This window comes from Dermacentor albipictus, unplaced genomic scaffold (assembly GCF_038994185.2).
Source record: "Dermacentor albipictus isolate Rhodes 1998 colony unplaced genomic scaffold, USDA_Dalb.pri_finalv2 scaffold_47, whole genome shotgun sequence".
Taxonomy (NCBI): domain Eukaryota; kingdom Metazoa; phylum Arthropoda; class Arachnida; order Ixodida; family Ixodidae; genus Dermacentor; species Dermacentor albipictus.
The window spans coordinates 56,766-82,424 of NW_027225601.1; the positions used below are offsets into that span (position 1 = coordinate 56,766).

General features: G+C 48.2%; 1 protein-coding gene across 1 annotated transcript in view; it reads left to right on the forward strand.

The window, feature by feature from the left end:
* Positions 1–25,659, forward strand: part of LOC139052965 (uncharacterized) — a 116,365-nt gene that overhangs the window by 52,533 nt on the left and 38,173 nt on the right. The window contains exons 3-4 of the mRNA XM_070530110.1: positions 7,548–7,746; positions 15,183–15,374. Of these exons, the coding sequence (XP_070386211.1) occupies positions 15,183–15,374 (192 nt within the window). The 5' untranslated portion in view covers positions 7,548–7,746. The remainder of the gene's footprint in view (positions 1–7,547; positions 7,747–15,182; positions 15,375–25,659) is intronic.

The window sequence follows — 25,659 nt, forward strand, 5'->3', positions numbered from 1 at the left end:
GCCAAGGGCACCGACCCACTTCGTCGTCGTTCTCACGGCGGCTCGTCTCTCGTGTATCTACCTATAATATCGTATTAATACGTAATATGGTTTCTAATTAAATTTCCTAACGCTTCAAATAGTGAAGAGGCAGTAGTATAAGGTAGTGTCAATAAAAACACAGTGTTTGATGGCAAGTGGCCACCAGCGTGATCGTTTGCAACGGGTAAATAACGTCCGGGTTGCCCCTCTCTAGGCGCATAAAGTCCTAAAGCTGAAGGAGGTGTCGCAGGCCAAGCCTTCGGGGCACCGGCTCCGGTCGGCAGTAAGTTAAGGATTCATTCGTGTGTGGGTGCGGTTGCAGTAGCCAAGCGATATGCAGTAGTGCCAACGGGAGAATAAGGACAAAGAAGACAAAGCTCAAACACTCAGTCAGATACTCTCTTGACAAAAAGACATTAGTAGTAGTGGTTACCAAAACTGTTAGTTAGGGTACTTTTAAAGGCGATAGAATCACGGGTTACACAGACGGAAAGGAGAGAGCAGTTGTATTCAGTCATTTCGTTTGACAAAAAGAAGCACAGCAAAGTTGTAAGACATGACAACACTGCGCTTCAGTTGATCATTGCTCCGTGAGACCAGTGACGCGGCTGAAAGAAATGGGCTTTACTGCAGAATGAATGCCAAAATATGGAAGTCGACTGCAGTTTAAGCGGAAAAACACAATGAATGGGGTCATTAAAGCGTATAACATTAAAGCAATCTAACCATTCGCCGTATTGGCACTGAAACGGCCGGTGCATGGGGAATGAATGCAGATAGGTTCATATCCGTTTCCTACTGGACACGCTGGGCAGTCAAGCTCTGTGTGCGCCATAATAAACACTGACCTAAGTTAGCGTGAGAAGACTCATTTAAAATCGGCAAAACCCAGAGCACGACCAGATACAGATAGGCGTGAACAATTTATTAGGAGTGTCGCGAACTTTGGTCGCGTGTCACTGATCTCAGGGCCATGCGGACCTTAGGTATAAACGGAGCCGGGAGTTGCAGGCCACCTCAGCAAATAGATTTTAATTTACCCAAACTCAAAATGGAAAACTTAAAACTCACTTGGATAAAAATAAAGCTCCACACTTGCATAGCGTAAATATGTCCTTATCCTCACCTACGGTCATCCTTGCAGGGTCACAGGCGAAAGTCAGGGAACCCTAGCCTATGGCTGTGCACTAACAGAAAGGAGCGTCCTTACAGCCTCTTGTCGTCGCCTGTATCCTCCAAGTCCGATGCCTGTCGGATCTTCCTCATCGCCAGTGCGGTAGGCCTCACTGCCTTGATGTCGGCCAGTCCACCTGTCCGTCTTTTGATGCTGATGTCTCGAACTCCATTAGTAACGGTGCACTCCGGCCTCACTGGCTGTGCCTAACGCCGGCTTCCGCCGCTACTTCTTCGACTGCCCACGAGACACCCCGGGGCCTATCGTACGTGCTGGTCTGCCCCTGAAGGGGGATCCTTCCTGGAGTGCACGGCACCACCGTGAGAGGCTGCAACAGGTCCAAGGAATTTCACTCGAACGTCGCCAAGGTCGACGGCCACACCCTGAATCCCAGCGTCATGGGCTTGACCGAACCTCCATGGCTTCCATCGCCAATACGATGTGGACGCTCGAACCTTCTTGGCCGAGAGCCACGTCGATGATGCCAGCTCACCACCACTTCTCTCTAGATCGCAGATCGGGTGACGCACCTCGAGGGCTCGTGCCGTTCTGATGGATCCGCAGACATCATCCTCATCTTTTCTTTTTTCTCCGCATGCCTCGTATATATAACAAGGAGCCGCACATGCGGAGTAACTCATATTGGCCTGGTGCTTTCTTCACTACCTATGTCATAGCAAATGTTTGTTGTACTCTGGAATTTGTTATGTGTCCTCTAGGGAGTGTTCCACCTCAAAAGCTTTTCAAATCGGCTCTTGATTAGCTGAAAAAGAAATATTTCAGTGCCGTGAACGCGCTAAATCAGCAGTCGAGCTCCACTGCCGAACGAGACCCCTCAACACTTGCCTCGTCAAACCTTCGCAAGCGAAATTCATTCCCTGCGTTCTTCCGTACCGGACCTCGAGGATCATGTGACGCATGCGTGATGTGCCACGCCTCGTGTTTTTTCTCTTCGCTTTTCTTGTGGCGCGGCGCCCTTCCGCTGACGGCATCGTGCGCGAACTGTTTTGATTGATTTCGCGCAGCGCACTATTTTGCGCGCTGTGCTCGAGGACACCTGACCAGCGCTATAAGTCAGTGCTGCATGAACACTGATGCAGACAAAAGTGGATCACACAGAATAATTCCGCACTGGAACACGACAGAAAATGTCAAAGTTTCAGTGTCTAAGCGCGCGACTGCACGACGGTGGGCACGAGCTGACGAAACGGAAGTACATCTCTCTTGCTGCGGTGAAAAGTAAAACAAAAACATGCAGACATTCGGTTTCTCTGACTCATTATTTTTCTAAGCTTTAACTCATCAAGTTAAGCAACAGATCGGCCAAATAAGAGGCATTGCCTTGAGTAATGCTCGACGTCTCGTGTCCCAATAATCGACGTCGCACTGCGAACACGAGTCCGGGGACGCAGAAACACGTGTACGTCCCCGTCCGGCTGAGAAGCGCGGTCACCGCGAGCGGAAGAAAAAATGGCGTTTGAATTGAAATTTCAGGCTTTTCCGCGTCGTGTAGCGATGTAATACTTTGCAAACCCGAACATTAGCGCGCAGTGTATGCTCTGGGCTTGTAAGGTCGAAATGACCTGACCTGGTTAAGGGCCCTTTCGGAGAGACTAACGGACTGCGAGCGCTTCACTTCTTAAGGCAAATCATCTTGCACAATTCGAAATACCAAATTTGATTATTTTTGTTCCAATCAGGGCAAGCCTTTATTTCAATCAACCAAGAAAACACGCTGGCCTCAGGAACTCATTAGTCTCCAATGGATCTACAATGGAACTCTCTGTATTGCTTTTACAGATTGTGAAAAGGCATTTGATTCAGTAGAGAAGGCAGCAGTCATAGAGGCATTGGATAGTCAAGGAGTGCCAAACACACACGCGGATATCTTGAGAAATATTCACAAAGGTGCCACACCTACCTTTCCTCCAGAAGAAATGTAAAAGTTTTCTTACAGGCAGTGATCATACAAGGAAGTAGAATCTCTCCAGTGGTAGTCACTGCATGCTTAGAAAAAATATACAAGATCCCAGACTGGAAAAGCTTAGGTGTGAATATTAACGGCCTATATCTCAAAACGTTGGGCTTGCAAATGTAATTATCCTGTTGAGCCACTCTGGTGATGAATTAAAAAGAATTATTATGGTGCCTAGCAGTGAATGTACATGTGTATTGTTGTAGATTATTATGCACAAGACAACGGTAACGTTCACTAACTTGGCCAAGGAAAGAAAATTCGTGATCACCAGTCACCCTCTAGAGTCTGTGCAGAAGTACGTTTGTCCATGTCAATTATTTACATGAGATCCTGATTACCTGTTAGGGATACGACGGTCCGTATCGATGAATGAAACAATAGCCAGCATAAAGCAACTATTCTAAAGAGTACCGCAGCGCAGTGTGGTCGGGCTTGTGGTATTTTATTTATCATGGCTGACATAGTCCGTGTCGTGTATTGCGCGGACGGTGACGCGCGCAGGCGCGCAGCGTGACGAGCAAGAAGACCAACGGGCTTCCGAACAGGGAATGCTTTATTCGAAAGAGCGCCTGCTTCTTATACGCGCTGGTGGTTGCTTATCTGCTTCTGATAACAAACACTGAACGACGCCTGTCGGCGCTATGACAGTCCATATATATCTTTAGAATTCAATTTATAATTTAGGCTGACGGCAGCATTATATTTGCTTTGACTTCATCAGATGCTGTTGTTTCCTTCATAAAGGTACTGCCCTTTTAGAGGAATGAAGCACGTGGACAACTGATAATCATCGTCGTCATCATCACCATTATTTTGTTTTATCTCCACTGGAGGACGAACGCCTCTCCTTGCGATTGCCAATTACACCTGTCCTGCGCCAACCGATTCCAACTAGCGCCAGGGAATTTCCTAATTTTATCGCTCCACCTTGTCCCGTATCTTGGGCAACCAATAACAAGTTAAATAGAAAACAAAGGCTGTGATTTTCCATTCTATAGGCAGGCATGTTTCTGTTATAGGTAACATTAAATTTTACTGCTCACAGATGCAGCTAGTTAGCTCTATTAGGGTACTTGGTGCGCATTTTCAGTATCACTGCAGTGCCATGAGTGTCTCAATGCGAGATTAGGAAAGTTAGGTGCCATACCGGGAATTCGGAACCGAAACCACTGTTTCATTTCTAATTCAGCAAAATTGTTGAACTTTAGTGTGCCCTGTTTGCTTCGTATCTATTGTACTGTAATTTGGTCTGGCGGAGTACTAGACAATCGAACCTGTCGCAGCTATTTGTAATGCAAAAGAGAGTTTTGAAAATAGCTGAGAATGCGTCAATTCTGCATTCTACTGCACCCTTCCTTAAAAAAAAAATTGAGTTAATGCATAGGACACCTATAAGTAGAAAGCGTTGCGTGAATATAGCCTGAATTCTGATCTTCATAATTATCTGTTGACGGGGTTAGTAAACATCTACCGAAGGTATACCATATAACACAAGAACGACAGAAATATGGAATGTTCCGTATTGTCGCACTGGCTATGGTCGGCAAATGCTTGACAAGAAACTCCCACTTTTACTGATTATAACATTAATTATAATATTGAACATATTAATGAAACAAATAAATATTAGCGAAGTAAAATTACCTGAATTATACGAATTCTTTTAGCCTGAAATTTACATAGACTGCTGTCTTTGTTTTGTATTTATTTAAAGGCAAATACCACTATTACAATGCGTTTACTGTGAAGAAGTGATGTATGCGAATGCATGACGCTCCGCGTAGGGCAGTAACTAGCAATGTGTTTAATTTTAAGGTTTCGTCAAAGTGCATGAAAATGTGGCGTTCAGCATGATGGTATTGTCAAAGTGTACGACAATGTAAACAAAATGCGGGTGCCTCTGCTGCTGTCCTTATCTGTATGAGGGCACAGGACTCCCTCAAGCTTTCCTTGAGTAGCTTTTCGCTTCGCCTTTCTTGAAATCTATTGTGATAAAGCAATTAGGAATCAATCAATCAGATAATCAATCGATAACGAGAAGAAATATTGTGAAAGAATAAAAGTGGTTGGGAGTGTAAAGACAGGCATAACGAAATCTATAGTGGGAGGTTGGTACTTTTGTAAAAAGAGAAGGGTACAATCATTCCATTCTGCCGGTAGTAACATAATGGACAGAAACTTGGACGCTAAGAAAGAAGCCCGATACCAAGTGGGGGATGACGAAAGAGCGATGGAATAAAAATGTTAATCTTAACGTTAACAGAAAGTAATGGCGCGGTGTGGATGAGAGAGCGAGCGCGGATAGCCAATGTTATAGTAGTCATCCAGTCACGCTCAATGAGGCTTTTGCACGCGTTATGAATGTATGGTTTCTAGAATAATAAATGAGTTTATTAATATTATTATGAAGACTAAAAATTCTGGCTCTCGTAATTGGGAGTAGATGTAAGCATCAAATGGCAACCGGCAAAGCGGATTGGTTGGAGATGATGCTACCAACAAACTGTCACAAACAGAACCTCATTGCAAGTCTCGTCTCAGGCAAACAGCCATTCGCGGTGGGCCGCACGCGCTGCTGAACTCGCGGACCACTGGCGTTGAAAAGAGCTCAGGCAACCATGTCACATTGCCGAAAGATATCAATCCAGTGCATAGCACCCTGCATCCGCATTTTGAACGTCGCTACTGGAAATGACAACTAAAACTTTCGCGTACTACAAGTTACGGCTTGGGGGATATAGTGAACGAACAATAGGAAGTACTCAGAAGCAATATTTATTGTAACTGGTTTAGGCAATAACTAGCGTATGTAATGCAGTCCTGTACAAGGGGATGGGGGACGAAAATCGCATTTTCTTAAGTTTTGAATGGTTGCACGGATGATCGTGTTTTGTTGTAGCAACGATGCCCGGATATCTTGGCTCCATTCTAGCTTTGGGTCGCTATATAACGGCGGATGATATTGGCTCAACGTCTCTAAGGTTGCCGAGAACGGGAGCTTTAAGCGTTTCATGCTTACAAAATGTAGCTGGGCAGACCATGCATTGGGTAGTGCAGATAACCATTGCACCGTTACAGTTGGGGAGAGTAGGTGCCATGAAATAGGAACATTTACGGACGCAATTTGGCATCAGATACATTGAGACAGAGCAAATTAGGGATCGTAGAAGAAGCCTTCGTCCAGCGGCGAGCATAACTGTAGGCTAATGACCTCACACAAAAGGAGTACGGGAAAAGGAGCCTCCGGCCGCTTGTAGCAGGATCACCGTAAGCACTCCAATTAGGCTTTTGGCAACGTCCATCCTCTTGGGTGTTTATGAGCTCAGGATATATCTTCGGCTTGCACTGGCGGCAACTTGTATTTTTTTTCTTACTTTGCCCTCATTATTTTTAGATTGAAATTGAAGCAACGAAAAGTTCCCTCCAATTTTTCTTCTCCTCCTTTTCGGTAGAAGTCGGGAGGAAAGGATTTGGACAGGATTGGCAGTGGAAACATAGGCTCAGCAATCTCTTCTATGTGATAATGAAGGCACGCTAATAGGTATACGCGGTTAAGTTTCCTGCATCCATTTATGAGATTGATGGTGTGCTAGCTCAGAATGTGCAATTAAAGCCGAATATATTCAGATGCCTTGCATGACACAGAACACGACATCTTATTTCGTAAACACATGAAAAGACAGCTGAAAATGATAAAACTAGGTGCATCCAAACCGAGATGATAGCTCTACGGGTTGTAAAAAACCACAATCATTGTTGCACGTGTTTGTGGCAAAAACTACTCAAAATCAATGCCAACAGCAGTAGCAAAAGCGCGGACAGGTTAAAATATTGTCCACAGTTGACGAGTACTTATCTCGCAAGCGTGCAGGCAGCCCAGTTCTCTTGCAGCATGTCGGCTGAAAATCACTATTTTGCTTTTTTCGTGGGCGAATGTATCGCATGTACTTCAGTGCTTCTGCGCACCATGCACTGGCTAAATGCATTTTTATAAATTTGCGCATATATAAAAAAAATGCATTGCACTCACAGTCTTGAGGTATTGATAACTGTCCGATGTCGTGATTCTTTATTGCAAATTTACAAGCATCTCTGAAACGTGTACTTTAATGCAAGAAAGCTAATGTACAGCTCCATAACTTCTGCTGTCAAAGGATGCGACATCCCAACATCTCTAATTGTGGCGTTTTTAGTGCCAACTTACAATGTTCATTCACTTTTGTTGTAATTACTCAGCGCGTTTTTATCTTTGTAAGAGATTACAAAAAATCGTCTACGGTATACCTTATATTACCTTATATTATATTACTTTATATATTATTATAGTACCTATAATTCTTATATAACCTTATAATAACTACTTTATATTTTCAGCACATACCTCCGGCCTAATACATTAATTGTACTGGGTCACACCTCATATGTAAACTACGACAAGGTTCAAAGCAACAACGATCGAGTCATAAAGGGTAGATCAGCTCTCTACGCAGTAAGACTGGGGAACTGCTTCATTGTGCCACCGTCTATATACGAGCTTCCTCAAAATTCCAGTATTGTGCCAAACAATACCCTGGTAAGTATCGCGTTGGTATTAGGAATGTGAAAGTGGGAAGGTCGTGTGCGTACTGTGACAATTATTGTAAGCGACTCGCTGAGCCCTTTGCTTTGGCTTACAATAATTGGCGGTCATGTGGACGTGAATGGTAATGCGTTTCGACATTTCTGGCAGTGGTGAAGTATATTAAATGTTCTTTTGCGTTTGCGACTTGCGTTTCCCTCGAAGTACACAGAGCACGCAGGGAGACATTGTAGTTGTTGTAGTGCGCCATAGTTCATAGCCTACGAGATGCCTAGCGCTGTCGAAACCCCACGCGGGGCATCGCATCGGGGCATATGTGTTAAGCTTTCATAAAATTATGGGGCTTCACGTGAGAGAAGCAGAACCTGATTATGACACACGCCATAACACATGGCTGGGGTGAATTTTGACCGCCTGAGATTCCCTAACCTCAACCTAAATCTACGTATTCGAGAATTCTTGTAGTCCGTCAAGACGCCGACGCCACGGTCGGTATCGAACGTGTGACCGCAAGCAACGCCATAGCCTCAAAACTACCACGGCGTGTAAAGAAGTGTTGATGCGTCGTTGCGTCTCTATGTCCTGCACCAGTTATCCGCTGGACAAATTTCCAGCGTGATTACTTTTTGAAAATAGGACAAATAACCACAGTACCTTGTATTTTCACTTACCCAGTTTGCCCAATGTTCTTTCATAGTCGTATCGTAAGAGACCGCAAATGAGGCATACCTTCTGTCGGCGCGTATTCCCTCTCTCGTGCTTCTGCTATGCATGCGAGCTCACACGTGCGAAGATAGGCAAGGTGGCTGTTCACGCGTTTCGTGTTTCTCTGGGATCAACTTCCATTATCTGACTCGCTCCCCTCTCTCGATACGTCCTCTCTTCTATTTTATTATTTTTCTTCTGGGTTCTTGCACGGAAGTTCAAAGGTAAGCTCTGGAGCCTCTGTATTGCTTTAGCGAGGGGATCACGCATGATTACAACTGTCTGGATGGTATTGTAAGCCGCTTCGGGAGCTCCGGAGGGCGTTATGGTAACGCCTTGCCAACGCCACCTGTCCTTTCTGTCGCGCCCCTGCCATGTATACACACGTTGGCAACTACACATACGAAGCACCGTTCCAGACAGTAGCAGCAGTGCAAAAATGGAAGGAAGAGGCAATGAAAACTTCGCCTTAAAGGTGTATGCCAAATGTGGAAACCTGGTGACGTATTGGGGTGGAGAGAGGACATTGCAGCTTAGAACACGCACGCACGCAAACACACACACACACACACACAAACACACACACACACACACATATATATATATATATGTATATATATATATATATATATATATATATATATATATATATATATATATATATATATATGTATATATATATATATATATATATATATATATATAAATGAGGATTGAAGAAGGCGATGGCTGGAGAAGCGTACGTCGAAATACGCGTGCTTTGTAGCAGAAATACGGCGTTTAGCCATGGCACGTTTCTAGCATCTGACATCACACAAACCGTCAAGATGAACTCTATGAACCTGCCATAGTTACCCCGTGGTGTCGGCTAAACATTCCGAAGTACGAAAGAACGTCAGAAGACGTCCTCATGAACAAGTGACTGCGTCTTTTCGAGATGAAGGCGGCTGAAGCATCTTGGACACAGCGCTATCGAGTCATTCGTTTCAACGAGCACACCGAAAGGTGAGCATTCAGGTGGTACCTCACGGATATATTCGGCAACAATGAATGTTGGGAAGACATCAAGCATGGCATGCCGGACTCCTCTGCTTCCACCAATAGACATGCCTTCCGTCTTTTAATGCACTACCGGCTGCAAGAAGGACAGACCATCAAGAAGTAATATGACGAAAACAGGTGTCTCGAAGCCTTGGACGACTTTAAAGGGTACCACATCTCCTGTGGGATGACGCATGGTGTTCCTTCTGACGGAGAACCAGCCCTAGCTGTAGTTTCTTTCTCCTGACCATGAGAGTGGCTTGCCACTTCGTAGAAGGCCGAGTGGGAGCACTTTGCTTTCCTCGAACTCTCAGTATAATGCAAAGAGATCCAATTCTCTTCAGCGCAGGGCAGCACTCAACTTGGACATCTAGCCAACAAAACGAATGTAGATACTGCTCAGCTGGTGCTTTCCCCCGACATATTCGTTGCCACAATGAATGGACGTGCCGTGGCAACGTGTCCGCTCTTGAGGCTGCCTCGGCAAACAGGGGCTAGGCCGGGGCATTCATTATTACGCTCGAAAGGTCTCATGCACGGAGAAGCAATCATTTCAACTCTCGATACAGTAACATGGATTAGTTGTAACAGTTAGGCTATGCGACTTCATTTATTGAGAGACTCTGCCATCACAGCTCAGCAAGCTACGCCAAGCACTCGAACTTTTTGTTGCATAATCATGCAGTTGCAGCTTGGAAGCATCACGAGGAAAGTAGATGTGCCCGCGCCGCAAGGCACGAGAACCCAGTTCATTCTTGGCCTAGACGGCGCCTCGTACTTCATTCTTTCTGTAAACTTAGAAAGCAAGGCAGGTACAAGAACACCTGACATTTTTGAACGTACACAATGAGAACTGTGAGAAAAGCACTAAAGGCTCTTTATTCAAGACCCCCAAAAACGAGACCTTGACAGTACGGCAACATGCTATCAGCGAATGTCCTCGAAATAAATATGAAGTATATTAGGGAAATCTCATACTGATATTACTGCATCTTTACTCAACAGTATAGCATCGGACTTACCAGTGCGGCTACAATTCATCGAGTAGCATACAGATCTTCGCAACAGGGAACCAGAAATAGATAAACTGGTTAGCTCTCTGTAACGGTGCCTAACTATCAACGACTTCCACCATTCGTCGATCTTCTTGACCGATTGGGAAATGCAATATTTTTCTGCATTGGATGCAACTTACAGATGCTGGCATGTCCGAATGAATTCTTGCGAGATTCAGAAAACTGCATTTCTCACCGCTAATGGCCACCACGAATGGCTGGTGTTGCCGTTCCAGTTAAATAATGCTCCTGCTACATTTGAAGCAGCCATGAAGTTAACAGTGGCGAAACATCCGTTAAATATTGTCATCAATTACTCTGACGATGTCGTCGTATACCCAGAAAGCTTTGTCGAGCGTCTGCGACATCTACAGGCATCACTTAAAGCTCTTATGTCCAAGAACGTAAAACTAATGCGCCAGAAGGGCCAACTTGCCAAGCACTGCACTGAGTATCTGGGCCACAAAATTTCGCAAACTGAGACACCTAAGCAAGATAATGTTGTTACAATAGTCAATTTTCCTAGAACCCAAACGAGAGAAAGCCCTCCAGCGTTTTCGTGACACTGTAAACACTTACTGTCAATACATATCTGATTGCATAGATATCGTTCCTCCTCTAAAAAATACTGCTCCGCAAAAGCGCTCACTTGCACAGAAGCATGGGACCGAGCCCATTTTGCAGTCAAGAAGCGCATAAATGAAAAACCAGTGCTTCGCGTATATTTACAAATATTATTCAAAGCGCAAAGAAGGAACACAGCAAAAAAAGAAGGTCTTTCACAGGACAGGCAAGTGAACCTTCCTTTTTTGCCGTGCTCCTTGTTCGCGGCTTGAAAAATATTTATCAGTTATGCACGAACTAGGCCCACCGAAAGTTCTTCTTCGCGTATACTACGCTTAAAGACATGTATAATGTATACTGCGATGCATCTGGTTAAGGGATTGGAGCCGTGAAGAAGCAGCCAAATGACAAACGAATCAACAACCCGTTGCCGATAGTTTCCGTAAACCTTCACTAATCCATCCCAGGGAGAGAAGGTAAGAGAATAAAGTAACTTACCAGAGGTTTCTGCCGTTTGACCTTCAAGTCGTTGACTCCGTACTTAGCGAGACACCAAGGCATCCAAACAACCCAATCTGAGCTCCGTCATGGAAGGTCTTCAGAAGATTCGACGCAAAGTACCGTCAGTGAACTATGCAATCAACAGAGCAGTGACACGTTAAGGCAGAGGCAGTGAAAACATTTTGCGTCTGCTGTGCTCAAACTTTCATAAGGGGAGTGGGAAACGTGCGACGATCGGAGAATGTGACCGCTGGAAAAGCGGACGAAGAAGTACAGGTGTTGTAGAATAAATGCATTGCGTGAAAGCCGCGACACGTCTGGTGCTTCTGACGTCAGCATATATATATATATATATTGTGAGCGCGACCCATGACTGACTCTGCTGAATCTCTACAGATCATAATCGCTTGTACAAATCCTTCATCTTTAATTGTCATCATCAGCCGCACAGCTGTTTGGGCATCATAGCTTGAGCTCGGCTAGGTTAAACGTATTTTATATGTGATGGAGGGTGCTTTTCGTTCTCCGCGAACTCTCGCCCTTCTCACTGGAGCTTCGCTCGGGTCGCCACACACCACCTATTGCCATGCTTGCTAAAGACAATCCGACCACGTCCGGTAATACCACCCCAGCACAGCTTTCGCCATGCGTCGGGGCCATCCACAACTGCCACCGTGACCAACCCGTCTTAGCTGGTCTGTGGGGAGATGACGTCTAGGAATGGCTCCAAAACTACCATCTGGCAAACGACTTCAATAAGAGGAAGAACTTATAGAAGTTGAACAATGTCCCCTTCTACCTCACCATTGTCACGAAAAGCTGGTTTTGCAATCATCAGCTTGATCACCCCGAATGCGAAGCCTTTATGCAGCAACTTCGTCAGATCATCGGCGCTTCCATTGCCCGCACTGAAGTCGCGAAGAAGAGTATCAGTGAGCCCGTTCAATTCTCCTGGCAATCGCACACATCCAACACTGAGGATCTGCTAGCTTTGTACATATGTGTCAACGCCACCATTGTCCCAGACGGACCGCATACAACATATTATTAATGACATAAACACCGTCTCTTTAGCACACTCACCACACGAAATCCTGCCGCCACGCATGTTGCACTAGCCACTTTCCAGCGCCTAGAGGAACTTCAACCTCTGCGCATATGCACGGATAACAAAGAGCTTCGTTTGCCTTCAGCAGTAGAATTGCGCACAATGATACGTAATAACGTTCGAGAGGAACGTCACGTGGGGTGCTCTTACTGTGCGCCAAAACCTGGCATCGCCCCTTCTCCGACGGGCTTACGCGAGATAATCAAGCAAGAGATCGCCTGTGCGTCACGTCTAACGTGCTCCGGCTGCCCTTGCGCTCTAGAGGTGCGAACATCTGCCAACGTCGCGGTGATCCCTGCTGTCCTCGCGGCCCCTCTGCAAGTGGGCCAATATGTCCCTGTGGTTTCATTGTTGCCACCAGTGCGTGTACAGCATCACCGCTCCGCTCCGCGTACTGCTCGGTCCATTTGCTACTACTGTGGCTACCGCGGGCATACAACCCGGTTCTGTCGATGGTGTCAACAGGATGCGCAACATGGCTATACATTCGAATAGCGAACAGGCCTCCGTCCTGCAACGGGCTAGCAGAGAACCTCCTACCGCCCTTCATTTCACAGATCCCCTCTCCTTCATACCCTACCCACATGCCTCTGAATTCTCGAGAACCCCTCCGACCTGCTTAAAAAAAGTATGGGGTTTACGTGCAAAACTAATTTCTGATTATGAGGCACGCCGTAGTGGAGGACTCTGAAAATTTCGAGCACCTGGGGTTCTTTACCGTGCATCTAAATCTAAGTACACGGATGTTTTCGCATTTAGCCCCCATCGAGATGCGGCCAACGTGGCCGGGTTCAATCACGCGACCTCGTGCTCAGCAGCACAATACCCTAGCTACTGAGCAACCACGGCGGGTCCGACCTGCTTCCCATGACCCCGAAGCTCATTCAGAAAGGCCTACGATATAGTTATAGGGAACCAGCGCTGAAGTTTTCACGACGCCTGCAGCGCCGCCCTGGCTGTCTCTCCCGCAGCCTCTCTCGCGGACGAAAATTTCTACTGGTAGTGGCGTTGCGTGCGCTGAAAGCCGAAGGAAAACAAAAGGATGCCGACGATACTGTTGCGTATAGAAGTGCCACAACTACGTCGGGATGAGGGAGGATATACCCTGCGTCTTTCCATCTAAACACAACGAACAAGAACGGAGGCGGCGTTGGATCCAAGCAGTCACCCGAGCGGAAGAAGTCCCCGTCTTGTCGCCCAGTTAAGCGGCGTTGGGCTGGTTTCTAAATCGAATTTCGCGTGTGTGCTTGTTTTATTTGATAGTGAACAAGGTCAGCCGTGGCAGCCAGTACCAAACAGTAGAATCTGCAGTCGGCATTTCATCGGAAACAAAATGCGCAATAGCATGCACCATCCGGCATATGTAAAAACCATTTTTCCTTCGCAATACCACCTCCAAGCTCCTTCCAATGCCACCACACCATGCAAACGATATGAAAGGTAAATAGTTTCCATTCATTGCCAAGAATTATGTGGCAGGGAAGCAGCTTTGTAATACGAGTTGTGTGCGCATACTGCCGGCGCACGTGCGACTAAGCCACCTATGTGTTTTTAAAGATGCGCATGCGGATGAGGACTCGGCGCTGAGGTGCATTCGGTAAATGTATGTAATTAGTGCTGAATGTAGCCAAAGCTGTTACGAATCAAGCAGCGGAGCCCTCAAACCTTTGCTTGCTCGAGTCAGGTGATGCGATAAAGCTTTCTTCTCAATTGACTGCTGTGGCGAAGTAACATCAGACTTTCTTATGTCTAGTTAGAGAAGTTTGGAATGTCTTCAGGCCAACTAATACTCCCGAAACCATAGCGCAGCAAGACCGGCGCATTAGCTGCTAGATTTGCGAGGCAGGCTGCCACATAAGCATGGCAACGGCGCACGGTGCAACCGTTAATGAAACGCACGGGCTCGCCGTGACACGCTGTGAAAAATATATAAAGCTTAAAAAGCTTCTCTCGTCATTTCTTCACTTGATAGCGATAGCTTCTTTACTAAAACTGTCTACTTGAAGCGGCGCGAAAACGGGAACATACGAACAATGAAACGGCCGCGGTCGTGTCGTCTGGTCTAGCGGCTGGAATATGCCGCCTTTCGTCGCCAGGGCAGCGTGCAACGCACCATTTTCGACGCGCCGCCTATCCAGCACTGGTTCCCCATAGGAGGGGAAACTGCATCCACCGGGCAGCCTACAGTTGTTCCTCAGCGAACGTCGAACTAGTTGTCAGTCGTTGTGCAAGGTGTGCCCGCCCAAGCTCTCATTGACACAGGTGCCTCCATTTCTATTAGCCGTTGTGTTCGAGCCACCGTGTCACTAAGCGCAAATTCGCTATGTGATGATCCACTCTATTAAATGGAGCATGTCCAAGCCGAATATCCAAGATGGTTCAAAATTGCACAGCGATGACGTCTATACGCTAAAGAGCCTGCGTAATAAACTGTCTTGCTTTGCTTCCTTCAACAGATGCAGGCCGTTGACTCCGTGGATGATATAGAAAACCATTTAAAACTCTGCGAAGAAACTACACCCAGGCAAATTCCATTGGCAGTGTCGATGACCCTTAAGGCGCGGTGGTTCAAGTCAACTGGCTCAAATGTGGGACTATTCGAAAGATGCGACAACGTCACGAAAGCGGTGGATGTTCATCCTTATTCAGTAAGTTGAAACATTGAACCGCTTGTCGACCTAGCCAGGCATATTCATGTTTATTTAGTTAGTTTATTTATTCATACTGCGCACGCAAGGTCCAAGGAGGGTAGGCATGGCAATCAAGGAGATAATACAATATTAGCCTTGAACTAGTCCAGTCAAGTATTCTAAGTGGGAAGGAAGACAACTTCAGTGTTTCCGTCCGTGTAAAATACGATGTTGTCGGGTATATTGTCTCGTTATGGGGGACAGAGGTGGGGTGCCTTCAATTGCTAGTTCATAATTATTAAGCATCCGAAGGAACCGTAATCTCACTTTTCTCCTTCGTACTGCGAGTAGCTGTAGTTGATTGCACTGCATTATTTCACTGGAGAGCTTGATAAGCAAAATTTGTTAAACATAAACCTGACAACTTTTATCTGAATTCTTTCTACTTTGTGAGTGCTTGCTTTACTCCAAGGGCCCCAAACGATCATTGCACATTATAGCTTCGCTCTGGTTAGCAAGTAGGACCCGAGCAGTTTAACATTATTGCAAATAATTTCTGAGGAAGCCCGCAGGGTGGAGAAAAAATACACGAAAGAGATAAATTGGCATCCACCCGAATTTCATCATGCTGCTACAAAAGAAACCAATACAAGTTTCTCAGAAAGAAAGCCTCGCAGTTGAAGAAAACTCTGTCGTGGTTCGGGACTCAAGTCCGGCATCAAGGCCTTTCCGGGCCGGTTGCTCTACCATCCCAGCTAGCCAGGCGTCTAGCCGTTCGCAAAGCGAAGGATAATTATCCGACTACTGGAGACAGTGAGCCACTGAATATGCTGGATCTGCTCTGCGGGAGCCGGCAAGGTAGAAGAAACTACATCGAAGGGAAAGAAATACGTCGTTGCTCCCAGGTTCGCGGGTCGGACCAGGACATATTTTTCTTCAACTGCGAGGCTGTCTTTCTGAGAAACCCGTAGGGTTTTCCTTTGTAGCTTCGTGCTACAATTCAGGCAAACGCCTATTTTTCCTTTTCATGCCGTTTATCATTACTGCGGTAAATGGGTCATCTTGGTTTCAGTTTTACATCTGAACACATGTTCCATAGTTGACCGTCTAATTTTCTATGTTGTACAAGGATGCCCATTGCCTTCAGTTGGCGCAATTTGGTTGGCTGCCGCCTTTATTAAATAATATTTGACAAATGCATTTATGCTTGCGTGTAAAATGAATGTACCTTTTCTCGGAAACGATACATATTAGGACCATGAAATTTGCACACTAATTCTATATAACAGCGACTTTATTACGAGCCTAAAAAATTAGTTCATACATTCATCAAAGAAGAAAAAAAATAAGCCTTCACTTGTCTTGTACCATGAGAAAGACTTTCCAATTATCTTTTTTTTTTTGAGAAATATAACTGACACAGTTTGCAACAATTTAGTTTCAGAGTATTTCCAAGAAATTTCACGGTTATATGAGAGGATTTCAACGCAACTTGTTAGTTGCGGTTATTTTTACAGTTAATTTTAGTTACGGTTAGTTTTAGTTAGTTAATCGGTTAGTTTTACAGAAAAGAACGTCAAGCATCAGAAAATTAAAAAAATTTGATTTTCAGAAAAACAAAATTCTTCCATCGAAAATATGCTACAATAGTTAAAATTCACAAGCGAAATATGCATACTTCCTGGCTTGTTTAGTATGTCCCCCGAAGCTTTCCTTCATGTTCCTCTTTTTTTACGACGTTCCTTTCTCTCTGATGAGCTTCGAAACTCAGTCTATCAGTACGCTCCTCTTGAACACGTTGAGACCGACTGCGCAGAATACACCTACCATGGTGCCAAGTGTTTCCAAAACAGCCATTCGTGCTTGATTTCCTCCTTTCGCCACAACGTCGCAAGTGGCAAGTTTCAACCCATCAGTCTCAGCAAATGCTGTTTTTGCACAGCGGCACTAGGTCAGCTGATTTCCTGTGGTTCATAGTCACCATGCACGTCAGCCTTCACCTCGTCGACGGCCCGAGTGATGCTTCGCGCAGCAATATTCAAATTTGCAGGTGGCGGAGGCATGCTCATAACGACGCTTATGGAACGGCCGGCCAGCAATCCTTTCCTCATGTCCGTGGCGCATAAACAAACATTTCCTTTACTTGAAAGATGCATCTTTTAGATCGCTTAGATATTTGGAACGAGCATATTTCGCTATGTTCATTGCAGCAGACATTTATCCTGCACGCCGGTCCATCCTTCCATCAATGTATTTGGTTAGGTGAAGCTCAGTTTTCCCGCATTTCTAGCATAATGTAGACTTCCGAAGAAAGTGGCGAAAAATAACCATATCTATGTAACAAAATGTGGAACCGTTGGCTTCTTCAACTTTGAAACTGTCTCACGACGCACTAGCACCTCTTTTCGACAAAGTAGTGGCCTTCGTTCACCTCTTTTCTTGCATATTGGTTGTCGCGGTAGCACAAAACGCGCTAAAATAACCTAAAAAAAGACGCACGGAAAGTGCTCAGAGCAAAAACCAACGACTATGCTGCAATGCGCTACAAAACCATCCCTGCGGTTAGAACGGGAGAAAATGGCAAAAATTGATTATATTTACCTGATCTTGCCATATTTAGTATTAAAATACGTACACGTAGAACACATAATGGAAAACAAGACGCAAACAAACGTTGTTTCCTTCATTTTTTAAATACCAGGGTGCACAGTTTTTGATGATGATGAAAAACTTTATTGAAAATGCCCGGCGATTTGGGTGGGGTGGGGCCATAAGCACCCCAGCCTAGGTGACGGCCTCGAGTCCTTGGACCCGGGCGGCTTCCTCGGCGTGCCGGACGGCCCACAGTTGATCGGCGAGGTCGTGGCTGAGCAGGGCCGCCTCCCAACGCGCCCCTCGGTCCGAGACTGCCATTTCTATCCTGTTCGTCGGAGACTCCTGCTGCTGGCTACCGGCGCATGCCCACAGCATGTGCTGCAGCGTCGACCTGGCTCCGCACGCTTTACAGGCGTCGGACGGATATATGTCGGGGTAGCAGAGGTGAAGGATCACCGGGTTAGGATATGTGTGTGTCTGCAATTGCCTCCAGGCAACCGCCTGTTTCTTGTTTAGGTTGGCGTGCGGTGGTGGGTATTTACATCTGTTCAATCTGTAGTGTTGCGTGATGTCTCTGAAAGTGGTCATGCGATCCCCCCACGTCCACTCCTGCATCGCTCTCGCGGTGGGCGAGACGTCGGGATTGCCGGCGGGCGCCGCGGCTCGGCATGTAAGTCCTCGAGCCGTGGCGTGGGCCGTCTCGTTTCCCGAGAGCGGAGGGTCCGTGTGGGCGGGGGTCCATACGAGGAAACGGTCGTTTTTGCGGCAAATATTGCCCTGTTGAATTTGGAGAATGTGGGCCGCTTCCCGGGAGATCCGGCCGCTAGCATAGTTGCGTATCGCTGCCTGCGAGTCGCTGATTATCACCTCGGCATCCGTGGTGGCCACCGCGAGGGCTATCGCTGCTTCCTCGGCCGCCTCCGTCTCTTCCGTGCGTATCGTCGCGCTCGCGACGCAAGTTCCGCTATGGTCCGTGACTGCAACCGCGAAACCACGCTGCCGCTCGTAACGGGCCGCATCTACGTAGACAGTTTTTTGTTGCTGCCGTATTTCTTTTGTAAATCTCGCGCGCGCCTGTTGCGCCGGCCGGCGTGATGCGTCGGGTGCATGTTCTTGGGCAACGGCGAAACGGCGATGCGCTCGCGAATCGGTATGGGTATCGCAACCTTTTCGCCCTGCTGTGTGTAGTAGCTGATGCCCAGCGTCTCGAGAATGTGTCGTCCGGTTCTGCTTTTTGACAAACCCTCGTACTGCGCGATGTTGTGCGCTTCTATTATCTCGTCTAGGGTATTGTGTAAACCCAGTTCGAGAAATTTATCCGTGCTGGTATTGATCGGCAATCCTATGGCACGTTTGTACGCCTTGCGGATGAGGCGGTCTAGTTTAGTTCGTTCGGCCACCTGCCACTTGAGGTAGGAGGCGACGTACTTTATGTGACTGGTTACGAACGCTTGTACCAGGCGGATCGTATTGCTTTCTTTCATTCCGCTATGTCTGTTCGTGATGCGTATCAGTAACCGGATAGTTTCATTGACCGCACGCTCTAGTCTGCGTACGGTTTCGCCGTTGTGGCCGTTGGCCGACAGGTGCAAGCCCAGTACCCTAATTTTGTGAACATGCGGGATGATGGTGCCGTCAGATGTGACTACTCTAATTTCTCTGTCGGCGTGCTCGGCTGCGGAATCGGAGCTCCTGGGTTTGCGACCCCTGCGCGTGGGTCTGTAAAGCAGGAGCTCCGATTTGGCCGCGGAGCATTCGAGGCCCGTGTCACGTAGATATTCCTGCACCGCGTCGACGGCCGCCTGTAAGGTTTGCTCTACGTGGCCGTCATTTCCCTCAGCAACCCAGAGCGTAATGTCATCGGCGTACAAGCTGTGGTGGAGGCCTTCTATCTCTGCCAGTTTCTGGGGTAATCCGAGAAGCACGACGTTAAAGAGCATGGGCGAGATGACAGAGCCCTGCGGTGTGCCCGTGCAACCTATGTCTATGTCTTGCGATTCCAGTCCGCCGATCACTATGCGGGCATGGCGACCCGTAAGGAAGTCCCGTACGTAGTCGTACGTTCTCTCGCCCAGTCCCAATGCTCGTATGCTTTCAATTATCGCAGCGTGTTTTACGTTGTCGAACGCCTTTTTGAGGTCAAGACCGAGTATTGCTTTTGTGGATCGCGTGGGATTGTCTACGATGTGGTGTTTGAGTTGAATCATGACGTCCTGCGTAGAAAGGCCACGACGGAACCCCAGCATCGTGTGCGGCAGCATGTCTCGGTCCTCGAGGTAGTTGGTAAGGCGAGTGAGAACCGCGTGTTCCATGACCTTGCCGACGCAGGACGTCAGGGATATTGGTCGAAGATTGTCGATTTGTACCCGTTTGCCCGGTTTGGGGATCATAATTATGCGCGCCGTTTTCCACGAGCTCGGTATCGCGCCGGCATTCCAGCACACGTTAATGTAATCCGTCAGCCGTTCTATCGACTCGTCGTCCAAGTTGCGGAGCGTTTTATTGGTTACGCCGTCCGGGCCCGACGCCGATTTTCTGTTGAGCTTGTGCAGTACCGCCCTCACCTCTGCTACGCTAAAGTCTTTATCTAGCTGCACGTTACTCTTCCCCGCGTACGCCGGATGCGAGACGGGGCTAGTTGCCTTGACGTAACGGGTTCGCACGGCTTCTAGAAAGTCCACGGACGTGCCTTCGTAGTCGTGTACTAGCTTGTTAATCTTATGAGCGTGCGCTGATTTCGTCTCCTCAGGATCCAAGAGGTGCCGGAGGAGGTGCCATGTCTTGGCCATTCCTAGCTGATTTTCCATACCGTTGCACGTCTCCTCCCATTGCGTTTTGCATACCTGCAATGCGTGGACTTCTATGTCTCTGTTTAGCCGTGCTATGCGTCTGCGTAGCGTTCGATTGTGTCGTTGACGCTTCCACCTGTCCTGTAAGCTGCGCTTGGCTTCCCACATGTGTAGGAGTTTACTATCTGTCACCTCTAGGTGTGCTTCCTGCGGTACTTCCCGCGTTGCCGCTTCGACATCCCTCCTGAGCGTCGCGGTCCAGCTCTCGATGTCGTCGATAGCATCGCTGCCGCGCTTATGCTCCTTCCGGGCTTTGCGAAACGCGTCCCATTCTACCAGCCGATAGTGGTTGCCCTTGGTGCCGTCCCGATGACCGTGGTGATGGTAGTGCGGTCCCACATCGACCTGGATCTCGATCACCGAATGATCGCTACCCAAGTCCTCCTGGGTGTTATGCCACCGCGCGCCAGCGACGTTCTTCGTAAACGTAAGGTCGGGCGAAGTGTCCGCACATACGCTGTTGCCCTTGCGTGTGGGCGCGGAAGGGTCCGTAACGAGCTCCAGCCCCTCATTCTGCGCGTCTCCCCACAGGCGCTTACCCTTCGGCGTTTCGTATTTGTACCCCCACGCCGCGTGAGGCGCGTTGAAATCACCCGCGATGATTAAGGGCCTGTCGCCGGCTGCCTCGCACGCCTTTCGCAGTAACGTGCTAAAGCGGTGTTTGCCTTTAGGTCTACTGTACACGTTCAATACAAACAGACCGCGCCCTTTCGTCGGAATAAGCTCAATCAGCACGTGCGGTATTCTAACGTTCTTGAGTTCGCGTTGCGCCACGGTGAGGTTGCGTCTCACAAGCGTTGCAGCGGCCGGCGGTGCTCCCGCGGTCACGGCCTCATCGATCGCTTTGTAACCGGCCAGCTTGACCGCGTCATTGGTTTCTTGTAATAGGATTACGTCAGGCCGTTCCCGGTTGCGTAGGAATTGTTGAAGATGCCCCCGTTTCCTCCTGTACCCCCTGCAGTTCCACTGCCAGATTGTGAACGTGTGCTGTGTGTTACGCGGTCGTGGGCGTTGTGTTTGTGTGGTGTGTTGAGCCATCGTGACTGTCCGCATTATTATTTGCCGTCCGGCTGATCCTGCACCTCTTCGTCCGGTATCGGCCTAAGGTACGGTTTCCCAGTCGTCCGTACCGGGCGACCCGCTGCGCCCGGGAGCCGCATTTCAATATTGTCTATGCGCGATTGGAGCGTCGCAACCATTTGAGTGAGTTGTGCTATTGCACTGCTCAGCTGTTCGGTTTGCGCGGTTTGCTGAGCGATTGCGCGGTTCAGTTGCGTTGTTTGATGCGCTTGTTGCGTCATCATCGCGTCTACTTTGTCTTCGAGTCTGTCGACTCGCTCGCGGAGTTTCTGCTCGCGCGTTTGCAATGTGGTCTCGGTCTGTTGCGGGTCTAGCGCCTTGCGTTTAGTAGGAGCGGGTTGTGCGTCCTGCGCCTCCATGACTTCCTCCGCGCTCTCGACCGTTCGAGCAGCTGCGTCTGCGGCGACTGGTTTGGTCAGAGGAGGAGGAGAGGGGGTTGCTGGGGCCCCTTTTAACGTGGTAATTTCGTTCTTTAGCCTAGCATTTTCCTGCTGTAGTGTTTTGATGACGGATTCTAACTGATCCAGTCGCTTCTGTAACACGCTTTCTGTTCCGTAGTTGCTACTCTGAGCGCTACTGCTGCTTCTAGTTGCTCCGGGGTTTCTATTAATGGCAGTCTCGGTTCGCGATAGCGGCGCACGAGGTGCGCCTCCGGAGGCGACCGCCGCCCAGCTCACCTGTGGGGGGTTGGATCCTCGTTTATCTTCCGCTGCAGCTGCATGGCTGGCACGGGCCGTCGACCTGCTGCGAGGCCTCACCGAGCGGGGGCGGGAGCTGGTGCGAGAGCGGGCTCGAGAACGAGTGCGGGAGCGAGTGCGGCTACGTGCACGGCTCTCCCTCGAGGCCGAGCGGCTGTCGGCGCTAGCTCGTCTCTGTGTGGGGCGTTGTCGGTAGCTCTCCTCTCTGCAGTCGTAGGTGCTGCTGCTGGCGTAAGCGGCCTCAGCCTCCTCGCGCATTCTGCGTTCCCATTGTCGTCGCTTGACTAGGTACGGCGTCTTGTACCTGGCTTTGCACTTGCGGTCCCCGGTAAGGTGACCCTTCCCACACAGTTGGCACACCGGCTCGCACCGATGGTCGTCGGGTGGGTTGCTGCATCCGCACCCGCGGCACTTTTTGTCGTTCGGGTTGGGGCACACGTCGGTCCTGTGTCCCAGACGACCGCACTCGTAGCACATGTCGATTTGTTTCTTGTAGAGAGAGCACCTCATCAACATCCCGCCGTAGTTCACGTAACGGGGCACGTAGTAGCCGTCAAAGAGGATGACCACGTTGCTCGTGTTCCCCATGCGCTTGGCATGCAGGACGTTCGGGTTTCGCTGGTTCACGAGACTTCTCACGACGTCCGCCGGCTTTTCGTCTAGCGATATGCCCCTGATAACACCTTTGGATGTGTTCTCCGGAGCCGCTCTGTAGGCGCTTGCTTCGAACTCGCGGTCGCCAATGCGCAGCTTGCAAATGCTGCCGTATCGTCTAGCGCGATCTTCTGACGGAGTGCTCACCACTATCACGTTTTGGCGCTCATTGAGACAAACGCTGTCCTCCTCAGCTGCCTCGCGTCCCACGCCTGCTGCGTTGCGTATGCAGCAATGGACGCGGTCTTTCTGGTACTTCGACACGTTGATGCCGTCCCGGGGCCGCACGATGATCTTGTAGTCGTCCGTGGGTAGGTTGGGCATTCGGCTCGCCATGGTGATCTTCCGCACGTAGTGCGTCGCTTGCTTTATAGACGCCGCCTTCTTGGAAGACGCTGTCGCGACTTGCTGGTTCGTCGCAGGGTCGGCGTCTCCCGCCGCCTTCTTGGTGTTACGCTTGATCTCGCACCATCCCTGCTGTTCTCCGAGCTCCGTCGGCGATATTTCCTCCCCGTCGACTTGCACGACTTCCATCTCGGAAGCCGACGCAGCGGATCGGGGCTCCGCTGACGCTTAGGCCTACCGTGCCTTGTCTACCAGCCTGGCTGTCGTGCCGACGTGGCGACGCGGAAAATCTTCGAAAAGTGGCCGGAAAACGGGCTCACCTGCCGAAATCTGGTATCTAGAGAGTCCGTAGAACTTTCGGAAGCAGCTGGGAATACCGTGAACAGGATAGTTGTAGATAATTCGCCGAAAAGCATAGAAAATTTGCGGAGCCGGTGCGACGCGCGTCCGCACTCCGTGGCCCCCTAGCGGCTCACTCCACAGTTTTTGGAGCCAAATTTAAATCGCTTGGAGCGCTCCTGCGCACTCACCACTGGAGGCTTTTGCTCGGTAGTGTGTCTTTTCTTTTCATTAATGATAACAACAAACACGGTTTTCTTGTGTATTTACTCTGCCGTACTTACTTATTCTTATTCCTCAAGAAATGCAGTTTTCGCAAGGAAGATGCGCAAATGTATGCTGTGTGAACCTTCCAATACAAATTGTATGTCATTGTCATTGTGATTCTTAAATAACTTGTTGACGTGTTAGGGAACCGAGCCTATAGGTGCTTGCAAATGACGTTTTTGTTATTTCTTGAGTAATTCAAAGGAACAAATAATCATCACCGTCATCATCATCATCATCACCATCATGTTTATGTCCACTGCAGGACGAAGGCCTCTCCCGTCGATCTCCAATTACCCTTGTCCTGCGCCAGCCGATTCCAACTAGCACCCACAAATTTCTTAATATTTGTCGCATCACCTAGTCTTCTACCGTTATCTACTGCACTTACCTTCTCTTGGTACCCATTCGTCACCCTAATGGTCCAACGGTTATCTCACCTGCGCATTACATGACCTGCACAGCGTCATTTTTTCTCCGAATGTCTATTAGAATATCGTCTATACCCGTTTACTATCTCATCCAGACCGCTCTCTTTCTGTCGCTTAAAGTTACGCCTACAATTCTGCGTTCCATCGCTCTTTGCGCGGTCCTAAACTTCTTCTCAAGCTTCTTTGTCAGTCCCAAGTCTCTGCGCCATATATCGCCACCGGTAAAGTGCACTGATTGTATACTTTCCTTTGAAATGATAACGGTAAGCTCCTAGTCAGAGGCTCACGATGTCTACCGTATGTGGTATAACCGATTTTTATTATTTTGTGAATTTCTTTCTTATGGACAGGGTTGCCTGTTATTAGTTGACCTAGGTAAACCTACTCCTTCACCGACTCTAGGGGCTGAGTGGCGATATCGAAATCTTTATTCCTTGCCCAGTTATCATTACCCCTTTGTCTTCTGCATATTAATATTCAGCTCCACTCTTACACTCTCCCTGTGAAGGTCTTCAATCATTGGTTCTAACTCGTCTGCAGTGTTGCTAAATAACACAATGCCATCTGCAAACCGAAGGTTGCTGAGGTATTCGCCGTCGATCCTTGCTCCTAGACCTTCCCAGTTTAATAGCTTGAATACTTCTTCCACGCACGCGGTGAATAGCATTGGATAGATTGTGTCTGCTTGTCTGGCCCCCTTTCTTTATAGTTATCTTCCTGCTTTTCTTGTGTAGAATTAGGGCGGCTGGGCAATGTCTGTAGATATTTTCCGCGGTATTTACGTAAGTGGTCTGTTGTCCATGATTACGCAATGCCTCTATGACTGCTGGTATCTCTACTGAATCAAATGCTTTTTCATAATCTATGATAGCCATATAGAGAGGCTTATTGTACTCTGATGATTTCCCGATAACTTGAATAATGACAGAGATGTAATCCAGTGTAGAGAATCGTTTCCTGGAGCCAGCCTGTTCCCTTGGCTGACTAAAGTCCAATGTCGCCCTTTTCTACTGCAGGCTGTTTTGGTAAATACTTTATATAATAC